This window comes from Marmota flaviventris, chromosome 4, assembly GCF_047511675.1.
Source record: "Marmota flaviventris isolate mMarFla1 chromosome 4, mMarFla1.hap1, whole genome shotgun sequence".
Lineage (NCBI taxonomy): Eukaryota > Metazoa > Chordata > Mammalia > Rodentia > Sciuridae > Marmota > Marmota flaviventris.
Window position 1 is genome coordinate 73,712,428 of NC_092501.1, and position 20,423 is coordinate 73,732,850.

The 20,423-nt window shown below is 37.0% G+C and overlaps 1 protein-coding gene across 6 annotated transcripts in view; it reads right to left on the minus strand.

Moving 5' to 3' along the window:
• Marchf8 (membrane associated ring-CH-type finger 8) overlaps positions 1-20,423 on the minus strand; it is a 135,317-nt gene that overhangs the window by 29,639 nt on the left and 85,255 nt on the right. For all 6 annotated transcript variants that reach the window (XM_027947882.2, XM_071611256.1, XM_027947885.2 and 3 more), the window contains exon 3: positions 2,459-2,509. In XM_027947882.2, the coding sequence (XP_027803683.1) occupies positions 2,459-2,509 (51 nt within the window). The remainder of the gene's footprint in view (positions 1-2,458; positions 2,510-20,423) is intronic.

Genomic DNA, 20,423 nt, shown 5'->3' on the forward strand with positions numbered 1-20,423 from the left:
TATAGGTGACTGTATGACCAATGTGATTCTGCAATCTGTACAATCAGAAAAATGAGAAATTGATTCAAATGTATGAATTGTCAAGATCATTGTAATGCCATGTGTAGCTAATAAAAAAAAGCACTCTGTTTAACACATGCAGTTCAACTTCCTCTAACATTTCATCTGCATATGTGTTTCAACACTTGCTAGCTCCCTTGAAAGGTAGTAGAGCAAAACTGGATTCTTTATCCAGAGTAATGACCTACCACTGCACCATTCTAGAGCTCCAGGTTTTGTGGATGAAGGGAGAACAAGAGGAAAGAAACAGAGGTTGTATAAGTAGAGGGTATTCAGGGAAAGCATTCACACAACATGGTGAAGCCCAGTGCTCAAGGAACTGGTCTGGGGAATAACTCAGGACAGAAGCCAAGGACCACAATGCAAATGGCCTGCAATGTCATGCTAAGCACTATGGGGTTTTCTTTTTATGCAAAATTAAGAAGAAGATCAAGTTATTAGATTATAAATATGCCTAAGAAGAGATGAGTTAATGTCTTACAGAACATTTGCTAGATTCTTGGGCTGGGGTTGTGGCTCAGTGGTAGAACGCTTGCCTAGCATTCCTGAGGCACTGGGTTCAATCCCCAGCATCACATAAAAAAAAACCTAAATAAACAAAATAAAGTTATTGTGTCCATCTACAACTCAAAATTTAAAAAAATATTTTGCCAGATTCTTTTAGTTTAAAAAAAAATCAGATAATCTTAATGAAAACATCTATACAGTTAGTAAGTTAAAATGGCATATACGGTAGCTTTATTTCAGAGTATCTGAGGCAGTAAGACAGGTTTCATCATATTGTTCAAATCTTCCTGTCAGAATCAGTTTCATGTCTTGCTGCATAAGGAGACAGCCAGGGCTGTTTCTGGGCTGAGAGAGGAGCATTTCATGGGAGGAAGCTCATTGCATGGTGTACTGATGGTTCCTGGGTCACATCCTAGCAGCTGACATGCTCCTGGTAAGCTAACTAGATGACCCCACTGCATGGATGACTAACCCATACCCTCAATCCCTCCTTGTTCTAGCTACCTTCCTATGAGAGGTGGCCTGCTAAGACAGTTCTGGCAGTGAGATAAATAAGCAGAAGTCAAGTACTGGAGAGGGCTTCCAGTTAGGGAAGCATCAGTCTTCCTACCAAAAAGCGTCCCTCAGTTGACAGACTCCTCCCTTCCTTAGTCATTCCTCTTATTCCTGCCAAGGCCAAAGTGCTGAAGACTCAGCTCTCATTCATTGTGAGACCATGTGCAAAGCAGGAGAATGACAAGTGTACAAAGGAACACTGAAAAGAGAGCTCAGGTGACTATTCATCTTTTCATCACTGTCCAACACCTCCCAATAGTTCATTCAAATTATTAATCCACCAAATAGATTAATCCATTGATGAGGTTAGAGTCCTCATGATACAGTCATTTGTCAAAAGCCTCACCTCTGTACGTTGCTCTATTAGGGACTAAATATTTAAGCATATAAGCCTTTGGGGGACATTCCAGACCCAAACCATAATACCTGGCAATGTCTATGAACAACTTAGCCCTGAGCCACCTACCTCCAAGCACCTCATCATCTGAACCAGATAAAGCTATATTTATGTCGCCATAGTTAGCTTTGTGTTACTTTCAGTCCAATGCATTCCTAATTGAGATGACAAATCCTCTGGTGACTAAGATTTATTCTGCCTAAAAATATGATTTCCTGGAAGAAACTGTGTTTCCCTTGCAAGTCACTTCCCCCAAAATAACACTAAAGATTATTGATGATTCCACACATACTAGCCAAAGACTCTGCCAGCCCACCCCAGAAAGGGGAAAGGGCCTGAGAAAACAGAGAGAGAGCCAGGACAGCGGAGGAGGCCATTCACAAGGGGCTTCCTGTCTGACACATTTGGAAGGTGGGCTAGGGGCCAGCTTGGAATCCATTGTTGGCTCAATGGTGGTCCCTCTACTAGAGTTGATGGGCAAGAGTCCTAGGGAGGATGCATAGAACAGTTCCCCATGGAATGAGGGGTGGGAGCTCCACTTGCAGCCTTGGGTATATCTAATCACTTTGGCATGGGGTGTAGAGTGGGCACAGTGCTTGGTGCTAGGCAGTGTATGTGAGAGACCTGAGTGGACATGACAGAGATGCATGGAGGAGTGCGCTCTGCAGGGCGTGCCTGTCAACCGTCTGACTGCATGGGGTGGGTAGGTGGGGTCTCTGGGGTCTGTAGGGGTCTGGTATACCTTCAGGAACATAGTGGTTTCTGTGAGGTATGTGGACTAGAAAAACATAACTGCCACATACCTAGTATAGTCCCAAAGCAAATTACAGAAATGTATCAAGAACTTGATGTCTTCAAAAGACAAGAGTATAAACACATGTAAGGTATAAGAATATAAAAGTCCCTAGGCACTAGTAATATATTTCTGTAGTACTCTACCTTAGAAATGTTGCTTGAATGACTCATGGAATGTCCCAAAGTCTTCTCAGTCTGCAAGAAAGCCAAACAGGTATTCAATATTGAGCCTTGATTAAAATATGCAAAGAATATAACAATCCTCCTGACACACTATTCCTGTAACTAGAATTTGCTAAGCACAACCTATTTCTACTATGTACTAGATGTGTGAAGCCAGTTATCGGATACTGAAGAATTGGGCAAAAAAATAATAAAAACAGTAGGCCTTACCCTAAAGGAATTTATCAGGGAAAATACAGGAGTTTGAAATCAATTATAATAATAAGAGAGTGATAACTATCATAAGATATATTCAAGGGCAGGTTCAAAGATGAGAAACCTGCATGCACAGTGGATGTGACATAGTCCATGTTATAAAGTAGTCATTGTAGGATGTCCCCAGAGTTGATCCCACCTGGGTCATATGACTGTCAAAGTGCTAGGTACTCAAAAGATATATCACACTGCTCAGATCTCCCTCAAGTCTGTTCCTTCTCCTAGAGCAGAAATCCAGGAATGACACTGCCCCCTCCCTCTCAGACTCCTCCACGTTCAGTCTAATATCAAATTACTGGCTCCTTAAGGATTCTAAATCTCAAATCTCATTTCCATTTTTATTATAAATACCTTAGTTTAGATTCTCTTCATTTATCTTCATGGGACCTTCCTAAATAATCTCCTACCTCCCTGACAAATAAATTATCGGCTAACTTGTATTTCTCCTCCCCCAAATTCATATACTGAAGTTGTAATTTCCAATACTTCACAATGTGACAGATGGTAGAGTCTCTCAAGAGGTGATTAGGTTAAAATGAGGTCATTTGGGAGGAAATTCAATATGACTAATATCCTTATAAGACTGGGACACAGATACATACAGAGGAAAGACCATGCAAAAACATGGAAAAGACAACTGTCTGCAAGCCAAAGAGAAGCCTCAGAAGAATCCAATTCTGCTTATACCTTGAGCTCAGACTTCCAGCCTCCAGACTGTGAGAAAATGAATTTCTGTGGTTTAAGCCATCCACTCTGTGTAACTTTGTTATGGGAATCCTAGCAAATAAATACAATAATCTTCTACACTACATTGCTTTGTCTTTAAAAGATGACATTCTAAAAATAGTTTGATTTTTTTAAAAAAAGAAAGTAATTTTCTTGAATCCACACATTCTTGCTCAAAATCCAAATGAGTAAAAAGCTATTGCAAAAGAAACAGAAGATCTTACTTTAAAATTATCTATTTTCTCTTAAAATCTTTGGTCAATCAGAAAGCCATGCTAACGAAGAGAAGAAGAGAGAAAACTCAAATCACTAACATACGGGATGAAAAAGGCAATATCACAACAGACACTACAGAAATACAGAAGATAATTAGAAAGTATTTTGAAACCCTATATTCTAATAAAATAGAAGACAGTGAAGACATCGATAAATTTCTTAAGTCATATGAGCTGCCCAGATTGAGTCAGGAAGACACACACAATTTAAACAGACCAATAACAAAGGAAGAAATAGAAGAAGCCATCAAAAGACTACCAACCAAAAAAAGCCCTGGACCAGATGGGTATACAGCGGAGTTTTACAAAACCTTCAAAGAAGAATTAATACCAATACTTTTCAAGCTATTTCAAGAAATAGAAAAAGAAGGAGCTCTTCCAAATTCATTCTATGAGGCCAACATCACCCTGATCCCGAAACCAGACAAAGACACTTCAAAGAAAGAAAACTATAGACCAATATCTCTAATGAACATAGATGCAAAAATTCTCAATAAAATCCTGGCGAATCGAATACAAAAGCATATCAAAAAAATTGTGCACCATGATCAAGTAGGATTCATCCCTGGGATGCAAGGTTGGTTCAATATACGGAAATCAATAAATATTATTCACCACATCAATAGACTTAAAGATAAGAACCATATGATCGTCTCGATAGATGCAGAAAAAGCATTCGACAAAGTACAGCATCCTTTTATGTTCAAAACACTAGAAAAACTGGGGATAACAGGAACTTACCTCAACATTGTAAAAGCTATATATGCTAAGCCTCAGGCTAGCATCATTCTAAATGGAGAAAAACTGAAGGCATTCCCGCTAAAATCTGGAACAAGACAGGGATGCCCTCTCTCACCTCTTCTATTTAATTTAGTCCTTGAAATACTAGCCAGAGCAATTAGACAGACAAGAGAAATTAAAGGCATAAAAATAGGAAAAGAAGAACTTAAAATATCACTATTTGCGGACGATATGATCCTATACTTAGAAGACCCAAAAGGGTCTACAAAGAAACTACTAGAACTGATAAATGAATTCAGCAAAGTGGCAGGATATAAAATCAACACACATAAATCAAAGGCATTCCTGTATATCAGTAACAAAACTTCTGAAATGGAAATGAGGAAAACCACCCCATTCACAATATCCTCAAAAAAAATAAAATACTTGGGAATCAACCTAACAAAAGAGGTGAAAGATTTATACAATGAAAACTACAGAACCCTAAAGAGAGAGATAGAAGAAGATCTTAGAAGATGGAAAAATGTACCCTGTTCATGGATAGGCAGAACCAACATCATCAAAATGGCGATATTACCCAAAGTTCTCTACAGGTTCAATGCAATGCCAATCAAAATCCCAACGGCATTTCTGGTAGAAATAGATAAAGCTATCATGAAATTCATATGGAAAAACAAAAGACCCAGAATAGCAAAAGCAATTCTAAGCAGGAAGTGTGAATCGGGAGGTATAGCGATACCAGATTTCAAACTGTACTACAGAGCAATAGTAACAAAAACAGCATGGTACTGGTACCAAAACAGGAAGGTGGATCAATGGTACAGAATAGAGGACACAGAGACCAATCCACAAAATTACAACTTTCTTATATTTGATAAAGGCGCTAAAAGCATGCAATGGAGAAAGGATAGCATCTTCAACAAATGGTGCTGGGAAAACTGGAAATCCATATGCAACAAAATGAAGCTGAACCCCTTTCTCTCGCCATGCACAAAAGTAAATTCAAAATGGATCAAGGACCTAGATATCAAATCAGAGACTCTGCACCTGATAGAAGAAAAAGTTGGCTTCAATCTACACATTGTGGGGTCGGGCTCCAAATTCCTTAATAGGACGCCCATAGCACAAAAGTTAATAACTAGAATCAACAAATGGGACTTACTCAAACTAAAAAGTTTTCTCTCAGCAAGAGAAACAATAAGAGAGGTAAATAGGGAACCTACATCCTGGGAACAAATCTTTACTCCTCACACTTCAGATAGAGCCCTAATATCCAGAATATACAAAGAACTCAAAAAATTAAACAACAAGATAACAAACAACCCTATCAACAAATGGGCGAAGGACCTGAACAGACACTTCTCAGAGGAGGACATACAATCTATCAATAAGTACATGAAAAAATGCTCACCATCTCTAGCAGTCAGAGAAATGCAAATCAAAACCACCCTAAGATACCATCTCACTCCAGTAAGATTGGCAGCCATTATGAAGTCAAGCAACAATAAGTGCTGGCGAGGATGTGGGGAAAAGGGTACGCTTGTACATTGCTGGTGGAACTGCAAACTGGTGCAGCCAATATGGAAAGCAGTATGGAGATTCCTAGGAAAGCTGGGAATGGAACCACCATTTGACCCAGCTATCGCCCTTCTCGGTCTATTCCCTGAGGACCTTAAAAGAGCATACTATAGGGATACTGCCACATCAATGATCATGGCAGCACAATTCACAATAACTAGACTTTGGAATCAACCCAGATGCCCTTCAATAGATGAATGGATTAAAAAACTGTGGCATTTATACACAATGGAGTATTACGCAGCACTAAAAAATGACAAAATCATGGATTTTGCAGGGAAATGGATGGCATTAGAGCAGATTATGCTAAGTGAAGCTAGCCAATCCTTAAATAACAAATGCCAAATGTCTTCCTTGATATAAAGAGAGCAACTAAGATCAGAACAGGGAAGAAGAGCATGAGGAAAAGATTAACATTAAACAGAGACAAGTGGGGGGAGAGAAAGGGAGAGAGAAGGGAAACTATGGAAATGGAAGGAGACCCTCATTGTTACACAAAATTACATATAAGAGTTTGTGAGGGGAAAGGGGGAAAAAAAAACAAGGGAGAGAATTAAACAACAGCAGATGGGGTAGAGAGGGAAGATGAGAGGGAAGGGGAGGGGGGATAGTAGGGGATAGGAAAGGTAGCAGAATACAACAGTCACTAATATGGTATTATGTAAAAATGTGGATGTGTAACCGATGTGATTCTGCAACTTGTATTTGGGGTAAAAAATGGGAGTTCATAACCCACTTGAATCAAATGTATGGAAGATGATATGTCATGAGCTGTGTAATGTTTTGAACAACCAATAAAAAAAAAAAAAAATTTAAAAAAAAAAAAAAAGAAATACAAAAAAGCTAGTGGATCACTGAAAAATTCCTTTGAAGGAGATTCTACTCCACCAAATTCCTCCTTAAAGACAACATAGCCCCCCCCCCACCCCTTGCGGGTGTAGCTCAGTGGTAAAACACTTGCCTAGTGTACACAAAGCCCTGGGTTTGATCTTAATCACCAAGCAGAGGGAAGATAATGAAAGCTAACCAACAAGACAGTCTGAATTTTCCCTTTCTCCTTGACCCACCAAATTATAGACTACCTTTGTTTTTGGATTCTTGGCTTTGGATGCTGCCTATTCCTAAAATGGTGATGAAGAAAAAATGTCCTGATCTCTCAGGTAGCCTGTTAATCAGCACTTCTATTCTGACAATGTTTTGTTGTTGTTGTTGTTTGTTTGTCATTGTTTTGGGGGGTCTTCATAGAAATATGTTTGTGTAATTCTGATTTTCTTTTAATATTGTTTCCTTGTTTTATAAATCTGAGCTACTTTTTTTTTTTTTTCTTTTTTGGTACTAGGGTTTGAACACAGGGGTGCTCTACCACTGAGCTACATTCTCAGCCCCTTTTTTAAATTTTATTTTGAGTCAATTTTGCTAAGCTGACAAGTCTGGCCTTGAACTTGCAATCCTCCTGCCTCAGCCTCCCAAATCACTGACTTTTATAGAAGTAGATTTTTGGGTAAAAGATGGCAGTGTGCATACAATTTAGTTAATAAAAATAAATCAATCAGAAAACAGATACATAATACTGGGGTTGTGGCTCAGTGGCAGAGTGCTTGCTTCACACATATGACGCACTGGGTTATATCCTCAGCACCACATAAAACTAAATAAATAAAATATATTATATTATATTCCTCTACAACTAAAAAAAATATTTAAAAAAAAGAAAACAGATACATAGATTGGGAAAGACTTTGTCTGAGGGTGTGAGAAAGCAAAGTTTTGTTAATGTAAGAAGTTAACAAATCACAAGGACAATGAGAAGTTCTGTAGAAGAACAGGGGCATTTCATCTTTTCATCAGTCCCACTAATGATGTTTTACATGTCCACATGAGACAAGTAAACTAAAATGGGTCTATAGGGATAGTCTCTCAGTAAATAGAGACCTTTGAAAACATGACACATTTTATACCAAGCTTTCTTCTTTGGTTAAAGTTAACAGAACATTCATTGTATGCCTGTAAGACACTAGACATATTACTAATTAGAATATCACCAAAGGAACTTACACAATGTGCCCACAATGATAACGGCTATAATGTTTGACCAAAAGGGAACATTTTGACCTCCAAGTATAGAGTGGTCACCATGGAACTTAGTTGTCATGAGACCTGATTTCCAAGAAAGTTTGTAAATATTTTCCAAATCAGCAAAATTTAACCTTAGTTCAACTGCTTAGAGAACTACAGAAGATAATTAGAAACTATTTTGAGAATCTGTACTCCAATAAAATAGAAAATATCAAAGGCATTGACAAATTTCTAGAGCCATATGATATACCCAAACTGAATCAGGATAATACCTACAGGATAAATGGATCAATTTCAAGCAATGAAATAGAAGTCACCATCAGAAGCCTACCAACCAAGAAAAGCCCAGCACCAGACAGATACACAGCTAAGTTCTACAAGACCTTCAAAGAAAAACTAATACCAATACTCCTCAAATTAGTTCATGAAATAGAAAAAGAGGGAACACTTGCAAACTCATTCTATGAAGCAAATATCACCCTGATTCCAAAACCAGATAAAGACATAACAAAAAAAGAAAACTTCAGATCAATATCTCTAATGAACATGGATGCAAAAATTCTCAATAAAATTCTGGCAAATTGAATATAAAAACATGAAAAATATAGTGCACCACAATCAAATGGGGTTCATCCCAGGGATGCAAGGTTGGTTCAACATATGGAAATCAATAAATGTAATTAATCAAAGCAATATATTAATATTGCTTTAATATTCTTAAAGATAATAATCATATGATCATCTCAATAATTGCAGAAAAAACATTCAACAAAATACAGCACCCTTTCATGTTCAAAACTCTAGAAAAACTAGGGATAACAGGCATATATCTCAACATTGTCAAAGCTATCTATGTTAAGCCCCAGGCTAATATCATTCTAAATGAAGAAAAATTGAAAGCATTCCTCTAAAACTGAAACAAGACAGGGATGCCTCTTTCACCACTTTAGTTCTTGAAACTCTTGCCAAAGCAATTAGACAGACGTAAGAAATTACAGAGATACAGATAGGAAAAGAAGAACTCAAATTAGCACCATTTGCCAACAATATGATTCTATACTTAGTAGATCAAAAAATTCCACCAGAAAACTTCTAGAATTAGTAAATGAATTCAGCAAAGTAGCAGGATAAAAAATCAACATCCATCAATCAAAGGCATTTCCGTACATCAGTGACAAATCCTCTGAAAGGGAAATGAGAAAAACTACCCCATTTACATAGCCTCAAATAAAATAAAATCCTTGGGAATCAACAAAAGAGGTGAAAGATCACTACAATTAAAACCACAGAACGCTAAAAAAAGAAATTAAAGAAGACCTTAGAAGATGGAAAGATCTCCCTTGTTCTGTATAGGCAGAATTAATATTGTCAAAATGACCATACTACCAAAAGCACTATACAAATTTAATGCAATTCCAATCAAAATCCCAATGACATTCCTCATAGAAACAGAAGAAGCAATCGTGAAATTCATCTGGAAAAATAAGAGACCCAGAATAGCTACAGCAATCCTTAGCAAGAAGAGTGAGGCAGGTAGCATCACTATACCAGACTACAGAGCAATAATAACAAAAACAGCATGGTATTGGCACCAAAATAGACTTGTAGATCAATGGTACAGAATAGAGGACACAGAGACAAACCCACATAATTACAGTTCTCTTCTGTTAGACAAAGGCGCCAAAAACATATATTGGAGAAAAGATAGCCTCTTCAACAAATGGTGCTGGGAAAACTGGAAATCCATATGCAACAAAATGAATTTAACCCCTATCTCTCACCAAGCACAAAACTCAAAGTGGATCAAGGGTGTAGGAATTAAACCAGAGACACTGTGTCTACTAGAAGAAAAAGCAGGCCCAAATTTCCATGATGCCAGATTAGGCCCCACCTTCCTTAATAAGACTCCTATAGCACAAGAATTAAAAACAAGAATCAATAAATGGGATGAATTCAAACTAAAAAGCTTCTTCTCAGCAAAAGAAACAATAATCTGTGAGGTGAATAGAGAGTCTACAGAATGGGAGCAAATTTCTACCATACACACATCAGTATCTACCATACAACACTAATCTCTAGGGTATATAAAGAACCCAAAACTCTTAACATCAAAAAAACAAATAACCCAATCAAAAAATGGGCCAAGGAACTGAACAGACACTTCTCAGAAGGTGATACACGATCAATCAACAGATATTATGAAAAAATGTTCAACATCTCTAGCAATTAGAGAAATGCAAATCAAAACTACTCTAAGATTTCGTCTCATTCCAGTCAGAATGGCAGCCATTATAAACACAAACAACAATAAGTGTTGGCGAGGATGTGGGGGAAAAGGCACACTCATATACTGCTGGTGGGACTGCAAATTGGTACAGCCAATCTGGAAAGCAGTATGGAGACTCCTTGGAAAACTGGGAATGGAACCACCATTTGACTCAGCTATCCCTTTCCTTTGTCTATACCCAAAGGACTTAAAAACAGCATACTACAGGGACACAGCCACATCAATGTTTATAGCAGCACAATTCACAATAGCTAAACTATGGAACCAAACTAGATGCCCTTCAGTAGATGAATGGATAAAGAAAATTAGGTATATATACACGATGGAATATTACTTAGCATTAAAAGAGAATAAAATCATGGCATTTGCAGGTAAATGGATGGAGCTGGAGAATATAATGCTAAAAAAAAGTTAGCCAATCCCAAAAAAACAAATGCTAAATGTTTTCTCTGATATAGAATGCTGATTCATAATAGGGATGGAGGGGGAGCATGGGAGAAGTAGACATACTCTAGATAGGGCAAAGGGCAGGGAGGAGAAAGGAGGGGCATGGAGTAGGAAAGGCAGTGGAATGAGATGAACATCATTACTCTAAGTGTATCTATGAAGACACAATGGTGTGACTCTACATTGTGTACAACCACAGATAGGAAAAATTGTGTTCTATATGTAATATGAATTGTAATGCATTCTGCTGTCATATATAAGAAATTAGAATAAAGTTTTTTAAAAAGATATTAACTAGAGGCTTTCTGAGAAAACATTTTGCTTTCCTGATAAAACCAATGGCCATTTATCTGGAATTCCTCCTCCTTCATTCAGCCTGGAACATTGATGTATGCCAGGAAGTAAAACATTTATATTGGGACCACGCAGAGGAAAGGTATATATCAGAAGTCTCAGACTTTTTGGTCTCAAGGACTACTTTAAATTATAAAAATTATCAAGGGTCTCTCAAATCTTTAGTTTATGTGTATGTTATATTTATTGATATATGCTGGATTAGAATTAAATCTGCAATGTAAAATAAATATACATATCTGAACTCACTCAGCATTAACAATAGTAAATTCAGCTAATAAAAATAAACATTGGAAAAAATTATCTTCTCAAACAAAAATTTAAGTTAGAGAATGGCATTATTCCATAATTTTGTAAATCTCATTGTCATGTAACTAACAGAAAACAGCTGGATTCTCATATCTGTTTGTGCATTCAATATCTTCTGATATGCTGCTTTTGTGAGGATCCACATGGAAAGCTAGAGTTGGTATGGAAATTATTTTAAGCAGAAGACATTTAAGATTTGATAGATGCAGAGAGAAGCCTTCTCCATACTGCCCTCACTTAACAAAAGGCAAAAATTTCTAGTAAATGAGGCTACCGTTAATTCCCTCTTGGAAAGTTTACTAACCCGCCATAACTCCCCCTTCTGGGGAAAGTTTTATGGCCTTGAAGAAGGAGAAAAACATACTACTTGCAAACATCATCACAAGCTTTTTTACTTCTAATTTGTTCTCCTAGAAACCCATTTGTTTTTCCTAAAGATACTCATTTGTCTCTACCATGAATGTTTTTTCTTCCCCCTCCTATTACATCAGTTATAGAAGACTCTAACTGTAACCACTTAGCAAACTACTTCTCTATGAGCTCCTGTATGCACATGGATGAACTTTTTCCCCCTAATAATCTCTTTTTTCAGTTTGCTTCACAAGCCACCAGTCTTGAACCTAGGAGGCTATAGAAGAATGGTTTCCTCCCAAACACTTTGAACAAAATGAAAGAACGAAGAAAATTTTAAAAATGAAGAAAATCCAGCCTTATTCAGTTATGTATTTAGAAAAGGAGGTATATCCCAGTAGCTATTTGAAAGACCATAGATATTATTCTTTGACACAAAAACACAGAATAAGTGATCAGACACAAGGTGGACTCTGAGATGTTATCCATGAACTTTTAGTATCTATTGCATTAAATATCATCTGGTCTATCCTGCACTTTGAATTAATCTCTTAAACATTCATGATTTTATAATATTATTCTTTGGCCACTGTGTTAGTCAGTTGTTACTATTATCAAAATACCTAATAAGAACGACTTAGAGGAGGAAGAATTTATTTTTGCTCATGGTTTCAGAGTTTTAGTCCATGGTCAGCCAAGTTCATTCCTCTGAGCCCAAGGTAAAGTAGAACATCATGGAGAAGGGCAAGGTAGAGGAGCACCACACCATTCATGATAGCCAAGAAGCAAAGAGAGTGGGGGACAGGGGCTTCAGAGGAGATGCACCCATCAGTGGGTTATATGCCAAGTGACTCACCTCCTCCAGTCACTCCCCACTTGCCTACAGTTACCATCCAGTTAGTCCATTCAAATTAGGATGGATTGATTAGGTTTTAGCACTCACAATCCAATCACTTTACCTCCAAACATTACTGCATTGATAGAAGGGCTTCTGGGGGACATCTCATATCCATGTAGAAATTACTAGCTCATTTATAGTTACATAAATTTTCCAAATATCAACACATTTCATTATATGCAATTTTTTTAAAAATAATCCAGTCATCGAAAGATACTTAGTGATGTTTCCAAAATTCTAAGTTTTGTTGGGAAAACTTGAGTTTTATCATTAGTAACAAAAATCATCACTTGTTCTCCTTGAAGTGAAAATTTCACTGTTGAGAAAAAGTCTGCCCATGTCAGAATAACTATAGTTTAACTATTAGTAATTCTTTCAAGTAAAATTATGTTTCACTTTAAATTTAAAAAGTGCTATTAATTTAGCTACTTATTCAATCATATAAGAACTTTGCAATAGAGTATGCATTGGAAACGCTTTAAACCAGATATATGAAGAGAAGAAACTACTCAACTGAAATTGGAACACATGCAAAAATGAGCAAAAAAGGACATCGAACTGTTACTATAACTATTTTCCAAACCTTCAATAAGTTTGGAGACATAGTGAAAAAAATTCAAATAAAATATCTGAAGATGTGCAAGCACTTAAAAAGTACATAGAGATATACTCATTAAGACCATAGATAAAACAAAAGGCACTCTAAAAATTTGTGCTCCATATCTCAAATAAACTCAGGGAAAATAAATGGGGGAGAGGGAATTGCCCAAGTAAGAGAGTTCATGAGCCCATGAGAGAGAGTACAAGAGGTGGAGGGAGAAGGTACAGAGAACAAAAGATGTGGGAGAGGCGGGCAGCAATGAATGTACACAAATAGAAAACAAAAACTGCTGGGTGTTTCCAGAGGAAGAGCATGGGTTTCATTGAGTTCCATCAGCCAGGTCTGTGAGGTCCTTTCCAGCTTCTTCAGTGCCCCTGACAGCTCATCAGTCCCATTCCCCTGAACTCAGTCCCAGTGGCAGCCTGCCACTCCATCACCTGGCACTTGAGTCTCTGGGCCTCAAAGAAGTCATTCCAGGTAGCTGCTTGTCCTTCTAGAGTCAGGGTCCAGTCCATTGCCACCCACACTGAGCTTCTTTTCTAATTTAAAGTTCTTGTCATGACAGCCTCTCCACGTCTGCTTCTAAGGATTCTGCTTTCCCAATCCAGAAGATAGTGCATGAAGCCAGGGGACATCAGTCATTACCCAAACACAGTTTGGCCCCGTCTAGAAAGTGCAGGGCCCTGGATTCGATTCTCAGCACCACGTAAAAATAAATAAATATATATATATTGTGCCCAACCACAACTAAAAAATAAATATTTTTTAAAAATTTCAAATTAAATATCTGAAGATGTGCAAGCACTTAAAAAGTACATAGAAATATACTCATTAAGACCAAGATAAAACAAAAGGCACTCTAAAAATTTGTGCTCCATATCTCAAATAAACGCAGGGAAAATAAATGGGGAAGAGAAAATTGCCCAAGTAAGAGAGTTCAGGAGCCCATGAGAGAGAGTACAAGAGCTGGAAGGAGACGGTACAGAGAACAAAAGACGTAGGGGGAGGGAAGCGGCAATGAATAGTGATATTAATCATGCACATCCTATCTTGAAGCATAAAGGAGATTGCTCTTAATGGTTAGATGTTTTTCTTACCTTCTGTTTTCTAGGTAAATATACATAAAGGCAAAAACAAAACTAAGAAAGCACACTTAATTTCAAAGATACAAAAAACTGAACTATTGAAGAAAATCTACTTAACTCAGTAGAACAGTGATAATCTGTGACTTCTGAGTTGCAACCTAGTCCCTCCTTACTTCTCCCACTCTCAGCTGGACAGAGGTTCTAATATGGGAAGGTACACAACCAAGAAAAAATGATTACTCTCCTCATATCTTCCAACTTAATCACCCAGCATCTCCCAGAAAGGGAGAGACCTCCAGCATTTCTCATCTCATCCCCATTCCAAGTTACAGAAGTCCTACTCCAGGTAAAAGCACCTTAAAAGTCTGGGCTCCCAGGATACTGGCTCTCTATTCACTTCACAGATTGTTTCTTTTGCTGAGAAGAAACTTTTTAGTTTGAATCCATCCCATTTACTGATTCTTGGGTTTTAATTCTTGAGCTATAAGAGTCTTATTAAGGAAGTTGGAACCTAATCCCTCATGATGAAGATTAGGGCCTACATTTTCCTCTATTAGACACAGAGTCTCTGGTTTAATTCCAAGATCCTTCATCCACTTTGAGTTGAGTTTTGTGCATGGTGAGAGATAGGGGTTTAATTTCATTTTGTTGCATATGGATTTCCAGTTTTGCCAGCACCATTTGTTGAAGAGGCTATCTTTTCTCCAATGCATGTTTCTGGCACCTTTGTCTAATATAATTCTAATCTTGTGGGTTAGTCTCTGTGTCCTCTACTTTGTACCATTGGTCTACCAGTCTGTTTAGGTGCCAAGACCATGCTGTTTTAATTACTATTACTCTGTAGTATAGTTTAAGGTCTGGTATAGTGATGCCACCTGCTTTACTCTTCCTGCTAAGGATTGCTTTAGCTATTCTGGGTCTCTTATTTTCCTAAATGAATTTCATGATTGCTTTTTCTATTTCTATGAGAAATACCATTGGGATTTTGATTGGAATTGCATTAAATCTGTATAGTGCATTTGGTAGTATGGTCATTTTGATAATATTAATTCTGCCTATACAAGAGCAAGGTAGATCTTTCCATCTTCTAAGGTCTTCTTTGATTTCTTTCTTTAGGGTCCTGTAGTTTCTGTTGTATAGATCTTTCACCTCTTTCGTTGATTCTCAATAAATTTTTTTTAGGCTACTGTGAAAGGAGTAGTTTTCCTCATTTCCTTCTCAGAGGATTTGTCACTGATATACAGAAATGACTTTGATTTATGGGTGTTGATTTTATATCCTGATACTTTGCTGAATTCATTTACTAGTTCTAGAAGTTTTCTGGTGGAGCTTTTTGGGTCTTCTAGGTATAGAACCATATTGTCAGCAAACAATACAAATTTAAATTCTTCTTTTCCTATACATATCCCTTTAATTTCTTTCGTCTGTCTAATGGCTCTGGCCAGTGTTTCAAGAATGATGTTGAATAGAAGTGGTGAAAGAGGGCATCCTGTCCTGTTCCTGTTTTTAGAGGGAATGCCTTTAATTTTTCTCCATTTAGAATGATGTTGGCCTGAGGCTTAGTGTAGGTAGCCTTTACAATTTGAGATATGTTCCCGTTATCCCTATTTTTTCTAATGTTTTGAACAAGAAAGAATGCTATATTTTGTCAAATACTTTTTCTGCATCTACTGAGATGATCATGTTTCTTATCTTTGAGTCTATTGATGTGATGAATTACATTTATTCATTTCCATATGTCGAACCAACCTTGCATCCCTGGGATGAAGGGAATTTTTGCATCCATGCTCATTAGAGATTTTGGTCTGAAGTTTTCTTTCTTTGATATGTCTTTGCCTGTTTTTGGAATCAGGGTGATGTAGGCTTCATGGAATGAGTTTGGAAGTGCTGCCTCTTTTTCTATTTCCTGAAATAAATTGAAGAGTATTGGTTTTAATTCTTCTTTAAAGGTCTTGTAGAACTCAGCTGTGTATCCATCCAGTCCTGGGCTTTTCTTGGTTGGTAAGCTTCTGATGGCATCTTCTATTTCATCACTTGATATTGTTCTGTTTAAATTGTGTATATCTTCCTGATTCAATCTGGGCAAATCATATGACTTAAAAAAAATCTATCTATGACTTCAATGTCTTCTATTTTACTGGAGTATAAGTTTTCAAAATAATTTCTAATTATTCTCTGTATTTCTGTAGTGTCTGTTGTGATATTACCTTTTTTGTCACATATATGCTGGTAATTTGAGTTTTCTCTCTTCTCTTCTTTAGCTTAGCTAAAGGTCTGTCGATTTTATTTATTTTTTCAAAGAAACAATTTTTTGTTTTGTCAATTTTTTCAACTGTTTCTTTTGTTTCAATTTCATTGATTTCAGCTCTAATTTTAATTATTTCTTGCCTTCTACTGCTTTTGCTGTTGATTTGTTTTTCTTTTTCTAGGGCTTTGAGATGTAGTGTAAGGTCATTTATTTGTAAATTTTTACCCCTTACACATCAGATAAAGCACTAATCTCTAGGGTATATAAAGAAGTCAAAAAGCTAAGCACCAAAAAAACAAATAACCCAATCAATAAATGGGCCAAGGACCTGAATAGGCACTTCTCAGAAGAGGATATACAATCAATCAACAAATATATGAAAAAATGTTCAACATCTCTAGCAATTAGAAAAATGCAAATCAAAACTACTCTAAGATATCATCTCACTCCAGTCAGCTATTATGAAGACAAACAACAATAAGTGTTGACGAGGATGTGGGGAAAAGGTAGTCACACAGTGGGACTGCAAATTGGTACATCCAATATAAAAAGCAGTATGAAGATTTCTTGGAAATCTGGGAATGGAACCATCATTTGACCCAGCTATCCCTCTCCTCAGACTATACCCAAAGGACTTAAAATCAGCATACCATAGGGACACAGCCACATCAATGTTTACAGCAGCACAATTCACAATAGCTAAACTGTGGAGCCTACCTAGATGCCGTTCAGTAGATGAATGGATAAAAAAATTGTGGCATATATACACAATGGAATTTTACTCAGCAATAAAAGAGAATAAAATCATACCATTTGAATCAAATGTATGATATGTCAAGATCACTGTATTGTCTTGAGCAACTAATAAAAAAAATCACGGCATTTTCAGTTAATGGATGGCGTTGGAGAAGATAGTGCTAAGAAAAGTTAGCCAATCCCAAAAAGACAAATGCAGACTTTTTTCTGATATAAGGAGGCTGATTCATAGTAGGGTAGGGAGGGGGAGCATGGGAGGAATAGACGAACACTAGATAGGACAGAGGGGTGGGAGGGAAAGGGAGGGGGCAGGGGATTATCAAGGATGGTGGAATGAGATAGACATCATTATCCAATGTACATGTATGAAGACAAAAATTGGTGTAAAAATACTTTATATACAACCAGAGATATGAAAAATTGTGCTGTATATGTGTAATAAGAATTGTAATGCATTCTGCTGTCATTTTTAAATCAATTAAAAAAAAAAGTTTGGGCTCCCTTCCTCTGTTATGTTCCCATTAGACAATGCAGAAGTTCTACCCCAGGCATGAGGTAGGAAGAGAATAATGAGGTCCCCAATGTGCTCAACCCAACATGCTGGCAGGGAAGAGATCCTATACCAAAAGGTGAACCAAGAAAACCACAAGATACTGCCCACCAGAATGTTGCTCATAAAGTAGGTGTGTCACTCCAAGACATGAGGACCACTGTATCCTCTGTATGCTGGAGCTCTTAAACTAAGGCTCACAGTTTGCAAAGGTAGAAAGGCAGTTTCAGAGAACAGAAAGCTGCTAAAGTCTGTCTAAATGTACATTATTTGAAAAAGAGGATGTGGGGCTGGGGTTGTAGGCCAGTGAGGGAGCACTTGCCTCACCCATGTGTGAGGTACTGGTTTCAATTCTCAGCACCACATATAAATAAATAAAAAATAAATAAAAGTCCATCAATAACTAAAAAATTTTAAAAATAAAAAAAGAGGATATGGAAGTTCAGCCTAAATATGCTATCAAAAACAAGGGTGTTTGTTCCACCACAGAAGCCACTGAAGAGTAGTTGATTTCCCATCACTATGGACCTCAATAAGAGCCAAAAGATGACCAAGAAAGTCAGAAGACAATACACAGTTGCCAACACATGTGCCTCACCAAACACAAGTTCATGTGGGGCATGAACCAAGAGCTGTGTGGCTGTTCCCCATCTAAGCAGTGCACCATGGAGCTGCTCAAGGTCTCTAAGGACAAATAGAAAAGGGTAAGAGACACACATCCATGAAGGAAGCAAGAGGAGCTGAACAGCATCCTAGCTGCCATGAGGAAAGCAACTGCCAAGAAGGACTAAGACCCCTTTCTGCTCTGTGCATAATAAAACCTTTTAGTGGTAAGCAAATACAAGAGAAAGAGTAGGTCCACAAGAACAACAAACTAAACATACACCAATCACAAATGTATGACAGAAAGCCAGAAAAAGAGACCACTAAGAAGAGCCCTGAATTTAGAGGAAACCCTACAAATTTGCCTCAAAAACAGCCATTATAAAGAGATCAGAATTTATCTGAATCACACACACTCTGGAGCATTTTGTGACCCAGAGAACTATCAGAAAGAACAGTGCAATCAGCCAGAAATTAGTAGACACTAAAAGCAGATATAATACCAACAGACAAAGAAAACAGAGAGATCAGAAAGAGACTTCAAAGACAGCACTGCTAAAAACATCATCATCCCAACTCAAAGATTTTTATATCCAAGGCTGTACTCTCTGGGAAGCAACATCAGAGGACATACTGTGAATAGACATAACCATACAGTCCAGCCAAATCAACAAACAAACAACCTCCTGGTGGTAGTAATTCAGAGTTGCTGAAAACTTTATTTAAAATATTTAGCTTTTTTTGCTTTGTTTTCTGCAGTGCTGGAAATAAAATATTTAGTTTTGAAGAACAACAAAGAACTTATAACAAAATGGCAAGTAAAACAAACTTTTCTTGAAGGCCTAGATATTGGATTTATTAGCATATTAAGGTTTCGATATAGTTATCACAAATATGTTCATACAAGTAAAGGAAGCAATACTTAAGAAGCAAAGAAATATGATGACATTATCTAATAAATGACTATAGCATTAAAATGTCAGAAACTGTACAAATGGAATAACAGAAAATATGAAATTGAAAAGTAAAATAATTGAAATAAAAAATTCACTATAGGAATTCACAGAATATTTAAACTACAGAGTGAAAGAATCAGTAAAGCTGAAGTACCATTAGAGATTATTCAATCTGAGGAAAAGAGGGCAAAAAGAATGAAGAAAAATAGATCCTTAGAGAAATGTGGGGCATGATTAAGTGCCCCAATATATACATAAAGTATATATTGCAGAAAGGAGAAAGAGAGAAAAAATATTAAAAATTATAATGGCTGAAAACTTTCAAAATTTGATGTAATCATGAAACTATACATCTAAGAAGTTGGATAAAACTGTAGTGGAAGATAAAAGCAAAGAGATTCACATTTGACATATCAAATCAATATAGCTGGGGGGAAAAAAAGAAAAAAATACTAAAAGGGGAGAAATGGCCAATTCTGTAGTGTTGAAATTTCATCAAAAACTATAAAAGCCATAAGTTAACAGATGCAGATGAAAGAAGAAAACAGCAACCAAGATTACTATATCCAACAAAAACTACCTTTAACAACACAGATGAAATAAAATATTCCTAGAAAAACAAAAACTCACAAAATTCATCTTGAGCAGACACATCTTAAAAGAAATACTAGAGTGCCTTATACTCAGTCTTTCTAGTCTCCTTGTGCAGATGCCACCCCACTTGCGTCAGCCTTCAGCCCACCATCTTCTTGAAACCAATCACTGTGCCTTCATCTGAGTTGCTCAATTCTGATGAAGGTTGATGCTTGAGGTTGATGTAGAGATTGTCA